The sequence below is a fragment of the Momordica charantia genome, assembly GCF_013281855.1.
Source record: "Momordica charantia cultivar OHB3-1 chromosome 5 unlocalized genomic scaffold, Mcharantia_2.0 BLBB01000005.1, whole genome shotgun sequence".
Lineage (NCBI taxonomy): Eukaryota > Viridiplantae > Streptophyta > Magnoliopsida > Cucurbitales > Cucurbitaceae > Momordica > Momordica charantia.
In genome coordinates, this window is record NW_028275163.1 from 4,437,749 (window position 1) to 4,450,853 (window position 13,105).

At 32.4% G+C, this 13,105-nt stretch overlaps 2 protein-coding genes across 4 annotated transcripts; both read left to right on the forward strand.

The window, feature by feature from the left end:
* Positions 1-4,872: 4,872 nt before the first annotated feature.
* SCL28 (SC35-like splicing factor 28) lies at positions 4,873-10,120 on the forward strand. 3 transcript variants are annotated; one of them, XM_022282183.2, is made up of 7 exons: positions 4,878-5,287; positions 5,639-5,716; positions 6,781-6,945; positions 7,079-7,134; positions 7,290-7,329; positions 8,878-9,090; positions 9,730-10,120. In XM_022282183.2, the coding sequence occupies exons 1-7, from the start codon at positions 5,103-5,105 to the stop codon at positions 9,737-9,739; spliced, it is 747 nt and encodes a 248-aa protein (XP_022137875.1). In that variant the 5' UTR covers positions 4,878-5,102; the 3' UTR covers positions 9,740-10,120. The 3 variants fall into 3 exon arrangements, with proteins under 3 accessions (XP_087980721.1, XP_087980720.1, XP_022137875.1); XM_088124595.1 differs by lacking the exon at positions 9,730-10,120 and having other exon boundaries at positions 4,873-5,287; positions 8,368-9,021; XM_088124594.1 differs by lacking the exons at positions 8,878-9,090; positions 9,730-10,120 and adding an exon at positions 8,029-8,343 and having other exon boundaries at positions 4,873-5,287.
* Positions 10,121-11,029: 909 nt separating this feature from the next.
* On the forward strand, positions 11,030-12,458 carry LOC111009198 (Ribosomal protein L33 family protein). The gene is made up of 2 exons (XM_022282184.2): positions 11,030-11,296; positions 11,985-12,458. Exon 2 carries the CDS (start codon positions 11,997-11,999, stop codon positions 12,168-12,170), a length of 174 nt encoding a protein of 57 aa, XP_022137876.1. The 5' UTR covers positions 11,030-11,296; positions 11,985-11,996; the 3' UTR covers positions 12,171-12,458.
* Positions 12,459-13,105: the final 647 nt, after the last annotated feature.

Consider the following 13,105-nt stretch of genomic DNA (forward strand, 5'->3'; position numbering starts at 1 on the left):
TATCTAACTCTAAAATAAGAGAGGCATAGAACGTGCAAAGTATCGTTGCACAATCATATTGTATTTAGAGTGTATTGGGGTTAACACACCACTCGAGTGTGTATATCTTGAAACATTTCGACATTACATCTTGAATCCAAATCCTACATTAATAGGTGTCACATGCCTATATATTCTACCAATTTCATACATCAATTTTGTTTTTTTTGTTAACCCATCGACTTAATTTTTATCTCTTTACTTATATTGAAACATCAATTTAACCCTATATAATATCAGATTATTAAATTCTTATAATCTAAAATTTATTACTATTTCGAGTATAATTTTTTTTTTATATTCGTATTTCCGGACCAGCTTGCACGCACCTCGACTATCCACGGATCAACCGTCTTACCCTACTACATTTGGTTGATAGTTTTGAGTATAGTTGAATATATATAATATTTATTATCATCTATTTGCGATGGTTGAACTACAAAATATTGATGACTATTTAGTATTTAAATTTTAGCATGTAATCATCCAGATCAGTTATTAAGCTGCAAATATTTTTTCTTTTTGGAAGAGGATGGAGTATTCGAACTTATATACATAAAGTAACAATCAATTTACTTTTCATTTTGGTTCATAAACTTTTAGATTTATTTTATACTAATATCCAATTTTCATAATGTTCATGTTAGTCTTTAACTTTTAAAAAACAATCATCGGGTTGTACCTGTTATTTTATAATCATTTATTTGAACAACATAATCAATTGTTTAATAAGTGGTATTTTTTAATATATGTATTAATGTGTGAAGTTAGCATGTATTGTAGTCGTATACGGTGAAGCCAGCATTGGGTGGAGTGTTTATTATATGATATCTATATTTCAAATATGGTTGTGTTGTCTCTAAAAAAAGAAAGGTTCTTGATTGAGTTAACAAAAACATTTCTATTATATGGTACATTTTTTTTAAGAAATTATTGTAGATTTATTTTTGGTAGGTGGCCGTCGTGCAGTTTGAATTCATTTTCTCTTAATTAACCATAATTTATTTGGACCAATGAGCCAACTATGATGATTACATGATAGATTTTCAAATATGACCCTACAAATTATGGTATCTCATGTGTTTACTACATGAAATAATTTAAACGTACATATAGTGTATCAATTTTTACATTATACTGATTTAGTATTAGATTTTAGTAAGTATTGTGAGACATACCTTAAATTTGAATAATTGTTACCATTTGTACCTTATAACACTTTTGTTTGAATAATCACTAAAAAAATATCATCACATGCATTCATCGAATTATAAAACACGACTCTAGTACGAGATTGATGGGACTTAAAAAAAATACATATTGAAGTTAGATTTTTATTGAAATCTATAAGTTTTATGATAATTACTTATTTTTTTAAATTATTATGAAAATTACTTAATGGTTTAATATTGTGCATTAACATGACTTAATTTTGTGCCTAAGTTGATGTTTGTTGAAATTGGTTAATTTTTAATAAAATATAATTTACCTTGATTTTTGTTGAAAGTTACCATATAGTTTTGTTTTTTTAGTGAGAAGTACAAAAGAGGTGCAATTTGCAGTCATAAAGTGGTTCAACTAAACTTTGAAATTGAGATGCATAAATAAACGTAATTAAAAAAAAAAAAACAAAAGAAAAAAAATTTGATGAATTGTCCACTAATTTGTTGACTTTTATAATTTAATAATCATGTATCATTTTTATATTCCAATTTCGATAACGATGTTATACATTTAATGTTAAATTTTATGTATAACAAAAGTATTTAAAAAATAAAATAGACGATTAACAATACAATTATATTATCCGTTGCAAACACCTAGAAATAGTCCTACACTTTCACATTATTATTTTAAAAGTTGGATTTAATTTAATAAATTTAAAGTTAGAACTCACTTACCAGATTTAGAACATAAAGCGATAAAGATTTAATTTATCTTATACAATAAAAAAATCAAAACTCATCCACGTATTATTTATTATTATTTTTTTCTTTTTAGGATATAAGTCTAACTACTGGTTGATGGAAGCTTTGCAAGGAATCTAGTAGTACATTTATTTGATGGAAAAATAAAATAAAATAAGAAAAAAGATTCCCAATGAGACAGATTTAATTCGGAATGACACCATAGTGTACTACACCACCTAATATCTTCACTTGTGGGCAACACTATATGCTTAGATTACAAGCCAGCCAATGTGGTGGACCTCTATTTTGTTTTGGGCCACAAGTTTTTTTTTTTCTCCTTTTCTTACGTGGATATTGACTGCAGGGAGGATTTAAACTTCTGACTTTGTCGAATATTACAAGTCTGTCAAGATGGTGGATCTCAATTTTTTTTTTCTTTTTCATTAGTGAGTTGGTGATAAATCTAATATAAAGCCATAGAGAGTAGTTCCGTTAAATTTATTTGACATTGGATATATTAGTAAATTAATAATTTTTTTTTGATTCAGTAAATTAGTAATTGATAATGAATATACGAGTTAATTAATAAAAGATAAGAAAAATTAATATTTTTTTAAATTCAATAAATGTGGGTAGGTATAGGATTGAGTTTGATTTTAAGAAATATATGAATGTGTTTGTTAGCGCAATAGTGAGGGTAATAATTTGACCTTCCCACCCTAAATAAAATAGTAGATTCTTGAGTTATGGGAGTTTACAGTGACGTAGATAATAAATGTCTTATCTAATAAATTCTAGTTGAATTTAGTTTTCATGAAGATATTTTTTTTAACGTACTCACCAATAATTGATGATATGAATTAGCAAGTCTCCATCAAGCTTCAGCGAAGATGTTGATTTTATTTATTTACTTTTGTTTATGCTAGTTAGGGTTTAACCATTAGACCTTAGTCTAAAGTGTTAACCTTGATATTAGTAATTTATTTATTTATACCAAAATAAATTAAGATTTTGGTATTTGATCTCACCTAGGTTATTTTTATCAGTAAGCCATATATAGGGTTATCATTTAGGTTGTGAGGGACAATTAAGTTTTAATGAAAATTTGAGCATTTGAGTCATTTCTCTTCAGCAAGCCAAGTGCGCTTGAATTTTGCAAACTTGGAATATTCAAGATGGGTTTGATAAACCTCTCTTGTGGGCTGTTCAATATTGAGTAGGTAACTAGCTCTCATTGTCTCGTGGTATTCGATCAACAAGGTAACCTTATTCTAACCCTTCTTTAGGGTTGTGCTAAATTTATTTTGGGGATTTTAGTGAATGAGAATTAGGGGTTCACGTACACAAAGGTTCCTAATTATAATTCGCTAGAGTTTTCATATCAATTGGTATTGGACATATTAGTTAATTAATGGTTTAAATATAGTTAATACGATAATGTATAAATGAATCAATTAAGGTTAACTAGTTAACCTATAGTTATAAATATAGTCAAGATGATCGTTAATAAATGAATCGGATCTACTTTTTGAATTTAATTTTAAAAGGTTACCTATTATAAAATTTGCAATAGATTTAGTTTTTTTTTCAAGATTAACACAAAACAATTTATTGTTTATCGTCTAATACAAATATAAAGTAACAAAATAATATTTTATGAATCAACAAGAACAAAAAAATATTTTTATTTATATTTTGGACAAAATTGAAAACAAACAATAAACTTGATTGTGTTGTTTCAAACATTTAAGCACAATGTTAGAAATATTTATTGGAAATGAGAAACAAAAACAATTAACAAACTCTTACATTTTTACAAAGTTTACATCAATAACTTACTTAGTCAAAAAGTCAAAATTTGATTTGAGAAACCTATATGCGATCCAGTATGGCTAGAATAATCCGACAAACAATTTTATATATGATTAAGTTTGTGAAATTAATTTTTTTTTATTAAATATATCATGAAGACAACTAAACAATCCAATTCGAATTAGGGATGACAAAAAAATCCGCGGGACCCGATCCATGCGGGTATCCACCCGATCGGGTCGGAAAATATCCGGTTTGATCGGGGACGGGGTTAAACTAGGGATCTCAATCGGGGTCCCTGACAAGGACGGGGGAGGATTCTTCGTACGGTCCCCGTCCCCGTTTAATATTTTATTGCTTTTCCTATTATTAATATATATTAATTTTATAAATACTTTTTAATTTTTGTAAAAAAGCTAAATCTAATATCTCATTTAACCATTTTTTGTTCACTTTTTATACGAGTAATAACAAAAATTAATTAAAAAAATATTTATAATGGGGATGGGTTATCCCGGAGAACCCAATCGGAAAAATCCCTGCCCCGTTGGAGACTTGTTCTCTCATCCCCAAAATTTTGTGGGCGAGGATGGGGATGGCCCCCGCCCCATCCCATTGCCATCCCTTATTCGAATATAGTTGAAATAGTTAAAGCATATATTTTCGATTAAAAAGTCATGGATTCGAATCCTCACCACAACATGTTGTCGTACTAAGAAAATATAACTCAATTGATAGAGACATATATAATCGGACAAAAAGATCAAATGTTCGAAATTCATAAACTAACAAAATATATATATATATTTATTTATTTATTTATTTGAACCATGATTAAGACAACCATGTTGATAATTTATGAGAAAAATATTGTCAACGTCTAAATTTGACCGGATTAATCCATTTTTACTTAAAACTTTCAATTTATTTAAACTTACGACAAAGATTACAAAGTTTAAATTTTAATAGAAAAGGAAAATTATGTCCTTACATTATTGTTTTTATACCTTTACATGGGAAATAGGTAGCTACGTGGGGACAAACTAAACAAGCATACAAAATAAAAAAATTTACAAAATTGATTTCCCCTAATATTTGCATAATTCCCGTTCCCAAACAAGCCCTTATTTTCAGTTCTACCCCGATCGGACCATCGGTGGACGTTTAAATATTTGAACCGTAGGGTTTAGGCCTTTGGGCAGCCCTATCATCTTCATCTCTCCAATCTTCATTTTCCCACTAGGGTTAGGTTAGGGTTAGGGTTTTTTCTGTCGTGTGATACACGTTTGCAGGTTCTTGGTAGCGCTTCGTCTTCCCAGAGAGAAACGTTCATAACTCACTATGGCGAGGTACCGGAGCCGGAGCAGAAGCTACAGCCCTCGCCGGCGCAGCAGAAGCCCGCCGCGCGGGCGGAAGCGGTATGACGACGACCCTCGAGACCGGTACCACGAAAGCAGGTCTTACAGGGACCGTCGCTCTCCCGCTCCTTCTGGGTTACTCGTGCGCAATCTCCCTCTTGATGCCAGGTATTTCATGTTCTTCTTCGAGCCTTATTTGTTATCCCTAATGTTTTACTTTCTTAGTTTGTTAGAGGAAGTGGATGGCAATTTTACTTGTGCGTTTGTACGCTATTAGTGTTATTTTCTCTGTCTAGAGTTTCGATGTTTGAGCAGTGGGAAAATACAGTTTGTTTTTGGAATTATGATTAGTAGTTATATTATATAAATAGTTGGTCGAGTGGAGCCTTTGTTGCGTGTAATTTATTGTCAAGATGTGTGTAATCACTCTACATTGTATTGTTTTATGGTTTCCAATTGTCTATCTATGCTATGAATTATTAAGAACAACGACTTAGTGTTTTGATTGCATTCATTCAGGCCGGAAGATCTTAGGACTCCGTTTGAGCGATTTGGTCCTGTCAAGGATGTGTATCTGCCTAAGAACTACTACACTGGGTATGACTACTTTGTCATGTTAGCTTGTGCGCACTTGGGTGTTGAAGAAACCAATTTATTACTTCCTGGTACTTTTTTCTCTTAATTATCAGGGTATCCACACTATAAAATAGAGTTTTGGTTATCTTAATTAATAAATTGACTGGTACTTTTTCTCCTACCTATTAGGGTATCCACACTAGAAAATATAGTTATGGCTACATTACTTATGAATGGAAGATCTAGAAAATTGATATTGTTTTTGAAATTAAGTTAGTGAGATCAGAAGTTTGGAGCAGCATTGAAGTTTCAGAGTTTAAATTGCCTTTTGTATCTTGTAGTTATCTAGTGAAGATTGTTTAACAATTTAATTTTCTTGTAGTTATTTAGCGAAGATTTTTGAACAATTCAATTTGATGAAATGAGGATTAAAATTTCTGTATATGGAAGGGATCTCCAAATTCTTTTAATAACCTAGACTGAGTGCACACTTAATCTAAGAGAAGATAAGGACGATTAATAAGAAATTTGTTGATAGGAAATGATATTTTGGTTAGTGTGTTATGAGAGTGGTTAACATTTTAGTTCAAACAATTTTTTGAATTTTGTTGATAATAAAGATGCTACAAAAGTATAAATTAGATGACAATGGAGATTATATTATTCTCTGTGTTGTATACTTGAATTAACAAGTGATTTTGCCTAAAATTTATCTGTTGCTTCATATAGTATTCAGGTTTTTTGCCTTACTACCAGATGTTGTATTAAATATAGACAGATGTATCGTTCCCTCAGAAAAATGCTCACTTCCATATGTAAACTTAAGCCAGAATATCTGTTTTCTTAAGAGAAAGTTGTCTGCTTAAAAGGTAACAATTATTAATTGGACAGAAAATGAATACTGCTTATCAGATAATATTGTGTTGTGACCGGTGATGTCGTGGCAACCCTTTCTCCAGTTAGTACCAACCGGCTTTATATTTCTTGTGTTTTTAATATATGGGTTTATGACAGACTAACAGTAACGACCTGTTTCTTTGTATTTATTTTGTTAAATATTTATATAAATTTCATGTCAATTGTAGGGAGCCCCGGGGATTTGGGTTTGTAAAGTTCCGATTTGCAGAAGATGCAGCTGAAGCAAAACAACAGCTAAATCATACAGTTATAGGTGGTCGGGAGATACGAATTGTGTTTGCTGAGGAGAACAGGAAAACTCCTCAAGAAATGCGTGTGACTTCACGTTCAAGGTTCTATGACCTTCCACCTAACTTCTATCTTGCAATATCCTTTTTGGTTTGGATTGAATATCTTCTCATGAAAGGATTATTTCTAGTCTCGGACTGATATATCGTTGGTCAATTTATTGCTTTTCATATTTAGTGGCAGAAGCTACCGAAGGCGGTCTCCAGCAAGGTCTCCAAGACGGCGATATCGTTGTCAGTGTCAATACATTTATCTTGCTCTTTTAAATGACTTTCATGAAAAGAAGAAATCATATTTGGGTTGCTTGATGTTTTTAGAAGTCATTGTGATGCAATATTGTGATTACACCCTCATTTTATGCTCAGCACCTTCTTTTATTTGACTGCAGCTTACTCGCGCTCTCCTTCACCTGCCAGGCATGACTCAAGGTTGGATCTTATTTGTCATACTCATTTTATTACTAGCAAGTAGCAGCATTAATATCATTATAGTCCTGCCGTTTCCATTTCTTCTTGCTACTACCATAATTTGAAATATTATTTGTTCCTATTTTGATAACTAGCAAGTTGCCTGAAGTTTTGGTATTATAACATTTGATCCCTATTTTCTAACTACTACGTACTACCATAATTTGAACCCTATTTTGGTGCACTATAACATGTCATAACATTATTTTTGGATGAGAAACATAGTGTAGGATTTTGAATTTTGGTACTTATGGAGTATCCAGACCTTCAATTGAAGCATTTGTTCAATGTTAATGTACATATCTTTTTCAGTATAACCTAAATGATTTTGTTTGTAATTTTAATGTAAGACTAGGTCCACATTGAGTGGAAATTTATGCTTGTAGAAATATTTTGATAAACTAATAATAACTCTATTTACTAACCTGAAGCTGGCCCTACTTGGTTTTATGATGTCATTAGGCCAGACTTCAGTGTTTTTGTTTTTTCTACATGCGTTCATTGTAGAATATATATTTCATTTTCTTGAATGTTTTCATATTTTAAACAAAGCGACTAAATCTAATGTTTGATGCATGCGGATTATTCTCTCCTCCTTACATTATACAGGGTGCATTGCTGGAAATTGTACACAATCTACTTAATTCCTTGTTTATGCAGATATTAAAGTGTAAAGGGAGACTTTAAAGACTTGTTGATTAATAAAGTTTAACAAGAAAAGCGATCATAGAGTGATGGGCAACTTGCTTACTTTACCTATCGAACCCTCTCCATGAGTACAATCTATTACTTATTACATTGTCTTAGTTGCATGAATTCTATTTATTTGTTGACATTTGTTCTGTGAGGCTGAAGTTAAGCATTGGTGAGAGTTTAAAATCAAAAGTTATCTATGATTCTTCTTTTTCCCTTTCTTTTTGTCCCTTGCGAATTTCAACAGTTTATTAGTAAGAAAGTGATTTTTTAAGTTTGATATCTTCTTTTGCATATACCATCCAGTTAAGAAAGATTAGAGCTTATAGTTGGCCAAAGAAAGAAATCATCTTCGAACGAGAAAGGCCAAAGTTTTACTGGTTGTGGTATGGTGACATTGTCCAAGAAAAAGATAATGTGATTTTTAGAAAGTTGGGGCAAAGAGAGCTATGAACTTGTCAGAAGCTGATCAACCAGTACAGCTTAATAGAGCATAATTCTCAGTGTTTGGATCTACTTGTCATAATTTTGTTCGGAAACCTGAAAATGGTGCAGGTAAAAGTCATGTTTCAGTTGATCAGTTTTAAAAATGATGTTAATAGAAGCTTGTGCTTGTATAAGTATGATATAGTATCATAAGTACCTATTGAACATACCTCATTGGAGCTCCATGAAGACTGCTTGGACAGGTTCTCTTTCCTGTTATAGAGGGAGGCGGTTGTGTTGTGCTTTTTAAAGTCTGAATGGAATCATATCTGTTCAACACGCTGATTTATTCTTCTGTTAATATTTTCCCCACTGTTGTGGCTGAGGCAGGAACCGTGGGGCAAGGGATGAGTATCTCTCTCCTGCAAGATCTAGATCAATTTCACGATCTCGTTCCCCTCATGATAGGCGAGATTATAGCCGGTCTCCAAGTCCAAAGGAGAACGGTCGGAGCCCTCGTGAAGTGGACATTGAACGCAGTAGGTCAAGGAGTCTGAGGGCTGATAGCCGCAGTCCTTCTGGATCTCGCTCACAATCCTATAGGTAATTTGCCTTTTAAGTTCCTCTAAGTTGTCTTCTAGAAGTCTGTCTCTTCATGTCATACAAAGAGGATCTATGCAGGCAATTGTTTTTGGTTGTGACTTGATGAATATTTGATTAACATCTTGCGTATTGGCAGTTTCAATGTTCATACTGAATTGCTGATTATTTAGACTAAATAAAGTTTGTATGACCGTTTCCTTTTTCCTTGCTGATTCATTTGAAATGTTCAAAGGGGTTAGGGAGGCCTGTGCCCATTGTCAATAGATGTCTAATATATATGAGTTGGACCCCTAAAAAAAAAAATTGCATATGATGAACTTAGGTATTTAAGAAGCTCATGATATATGGCATATGCTTGAACGATACCATTTTTTCAAGGTTTTTTTTGGTAATCTAGTGGTCTTGTAGGATTTAGCAAAACCCTTTTGAGAGATTTCATTGATTTGCCAATGCCCACACTTAGTACAAAATTGAGATCCCTCCTTGGGCAGGGGACAATAAAGTCGTTGACATCAATTTGTCATGATAGAACTTTTCTCCAGGTCCAAATGTGGTGGTGTTTAACCAGTAATCTTTTCACCTGGTTGATTGAAGAATTTACAAAGTGACTAACACACTGCCATTTGTATGCTTCTGCAGCCCTCGGTGATGGATGCACCGTGCCGCTACTACAGTCCTCAAGATTTCTTTAGCATGCCTTGAGTTGCGGCCAGATGTAGTTTGCTATTCGATGCCATGGAGTTGTGTAAGGGAATTTTAATTTATATGTTTTAGTTGGGAGGCAGGAGTTGAGTTGAGAACTCTTTATCCAAAAAAAAAAGGAGTTGAATTGAGAGCAATGAGTGAAGGAGTTTACTTGATCATGTGAATTCATGCTGGTAGAGTCATAGACTACTTTTTACTAGATTTAGAATTTTGGGTTCAGTGGATTTCGTTTGACTCTTGTATATGATAGTGGTTGTATTTGCTGATACCTTTAGCGTTTGAAAAACATAGGATGCTCAAATCTAATGACTTGTTTCTTTTGCAACCCTTTTTTGTATTATGTTCTAAAGAATTGGTATCGTTTTTTGTTTGTTTGAAGTCAAGTTTTAAGCCTTTTTGTGAAGTGAAAGATAACGTGAACTTATTATCAAATAATATTAATCATCCTTGAAGTCGCAAAAATGTATTGAACCTAAACATGCACTTTGAAGTTTATTTTGTATCTTTACTTGTGTTCGTGATTCTGTTTGATATGTGTGGCTTTGTTCCTTTTTGATGGATCCACGTTCTTAACTTTTTCGGTCCCATGAAAACGGTTCTAACATTAACTTGTTCACGCAAGAGTCTGAAGGCATCAGGGTTTTGGAGAGGAAAACGAGTAACAAGGTAATGGTGTCCTCCTCCACCAAGTTGAAAGACAAATCTCATTACAATACTTGCTTTTTCTTTTCTACTGAGACATGGAAGCAGGGTGAGCAAAAAAAAAAAAAAAAAAAGAATTCTCTACCTACAGCAGTACAGAAAAAGAAGTTTGTTTAATGCACTAGAAGTTCAAAACTGAAAAATAAAGTACATCGCTCTAAGTGAGTATAGCGTTGCGACTTCGATTTCTCATCTTCACAGAAAAAGAAAAAATGGTAAATTAGTAGCTCTTATGTGTACACTTGCTAGGATTATGTATTAATGTTTTTGTTTGACTGTGTTTTTTGAGTTCATAAATTTTGAATACTAAAAATATAGTTGCAAAAAGCAATTTGTTTCCTTAGTTTAAAGTTGGTAAAAGAATTTAATCTTTATCTTGAATTTTTTTTTTTAAAATTTAATAATGATCAAATGTATTTATAAATTACAAATATTGGATCATTGCCTCGTAAAAATGAACAATTAATTTTGATGAGAACTAAATTACTATAAATTTTAAATTATAACAACGAATTTGTTACCTACTAAAATTTAGTGTCATAGAGTTCAGGCGGTTGCTAACGTGCGCGGGAGGTCCGGTTAACATACAACATTGTAATATTTGTAATTCTTTGAGGGCATATATGTCTTTCTGATCTTTCTTCTTCAGTTCTCCGTATAGCCTATTTCGGCGACGGCGGAAACTTCACTCCGTATTCTCTTCGTGGCGGCGTTTCTCGTTGGCCGATCGCTCCCCTCGCTGGAATTGGCTGCTCATTCTTCCGAGTCCTTTTGCGCCATATTTTGTGTTTATTTTCCAGTAAGTTCAGCAGAAAATCATTTAATTTTTCTCTGTTTGAGTATCGTTTTTGATGATTGTGGTTTTAAGTTGGATGGGTTTGTTTACGCCGATCTGAAATGAGCCATCGCTTAAATATTTCCTGGAAATTGCTTTCATATCCCAATGTGTCTGTTAAATTTCAAGCTCGGGCTGTTTTAGTTGAGTTTTCCGGACGTGTAAACTTAACCTCGATCATGATGAAGAATTTGCTCATAGTGAAGTTCTAGTTAGTAAATCGAGAAGTCTGAAAAATCGGAGTGATTGTGAAACAAAAGAATTTTATGTCAAGCGATGCCTAATTTTCTGGAGAACTGTAAACATGAGCATTTTATCATAAGCATTCTGAGGATTTCTCAGAATTCAGATCAAGCGTGCGAGTCGAATCAAATCCATTTAGAATTTAGTTTTATTTTTTTTCTTTTTCAGCTCTGTGGGTGCTTAATGTCATCTTCGATACGAAATAATTTTGCCATATGCTTGAAATGACCACTATTGTTATTATTTTCCCCCCTCTTATATTTTTGTTTTTGAGCTGACATGTAGTTTGTGTTTGAACAATGCGTATTGAGGTTCTTTGGTATTGGGCGGCTAAAATGATTGATGGCTATGGTCCATTATATTCTGATGACAAACATGTATATTGGGTTCTGATTCTGTTGCTATGTAGATAAACTACAAAATGGGTGACAAGAAGAAGAAGGCTACCATGTTCATCAGACTTGTCTCAGCTGCTGGGACTGGATTTTTCTATGTCAAGAGGAAGCCAACTAAACTAACCGAGAAGCTCGAGTTCCGGAAGTACGATCCTCGAGTGAACCGTCATGTTCTGTTTACAGAAGCCAAAATGAAGTGAGGTTATCTTGAATCTGTTCTAATCCTGATGATGAATGTTCTTTCACTTATTCTTGCTTGTTAGTTGCAACTGCAATGTCAAATACTTGATTTATAGCTTATGTCAGTTGGGTTTTCCATGGTCTCTCTCCCTCACACACATTTATATAAAAAAAATACTATGCTTTGCCTCTTGAAGAAAGTAGAGAAAATTTGAACCCCATGTACTTCTCTCTCTCTTTAGAATGTAGCTTCTTTTTCTTCTCATGTGATATAAAAGTGGCATAAGCCAAAGATTTATTTACCTTTAGCTTATCATACTCTCATATTAGAGATACAATAGATCCGTATTGTTTTATTATTTATTTATTATCTTTACAAAGCACATAAGATAATTAGAGAAGCTTTTAGACCATAATTTATTTTTAAAAAAATTCACATCTCATTAATCACCAACCTAGTGGTTATTGAAGTTGGTGAAAAAATAGTAGAAAATGTAAGAGGAATGAGTTCAAATTATGGTGGTTAGGATCTTAAGATTCAATATCCTATAAGTTTTATGGTCAAACGATATTTTGATGAGATGAGTAATACAACATTGTCATATTTTTTGCTCAATTCATTTCTGATATCACCCACCAATTAAGTTGGACGTAGATATAAAAGTTTTTAGGAATGATGTTTTGGATTATCTAGTACATTAATAATGATTCTCCATCTTGTTACATATAATTTATCTTTATTATTTTTAAAGTTTAAAAATCACCATTCAAAATCTACGGATTTGTTTTGGAGCTTTATAAGTTTAAAGATTGTATTTGGAAGTGAGTTGGTCGTTCTTATATAAATGGGTAGGAAAGATCAAAATATACAGTTATCAAATGTCATAGTTTCTTTGCAATGAAAAATCTAATGTAATCTAGTTGATGTAATCATAGTATTAAATAATTTAGTTGA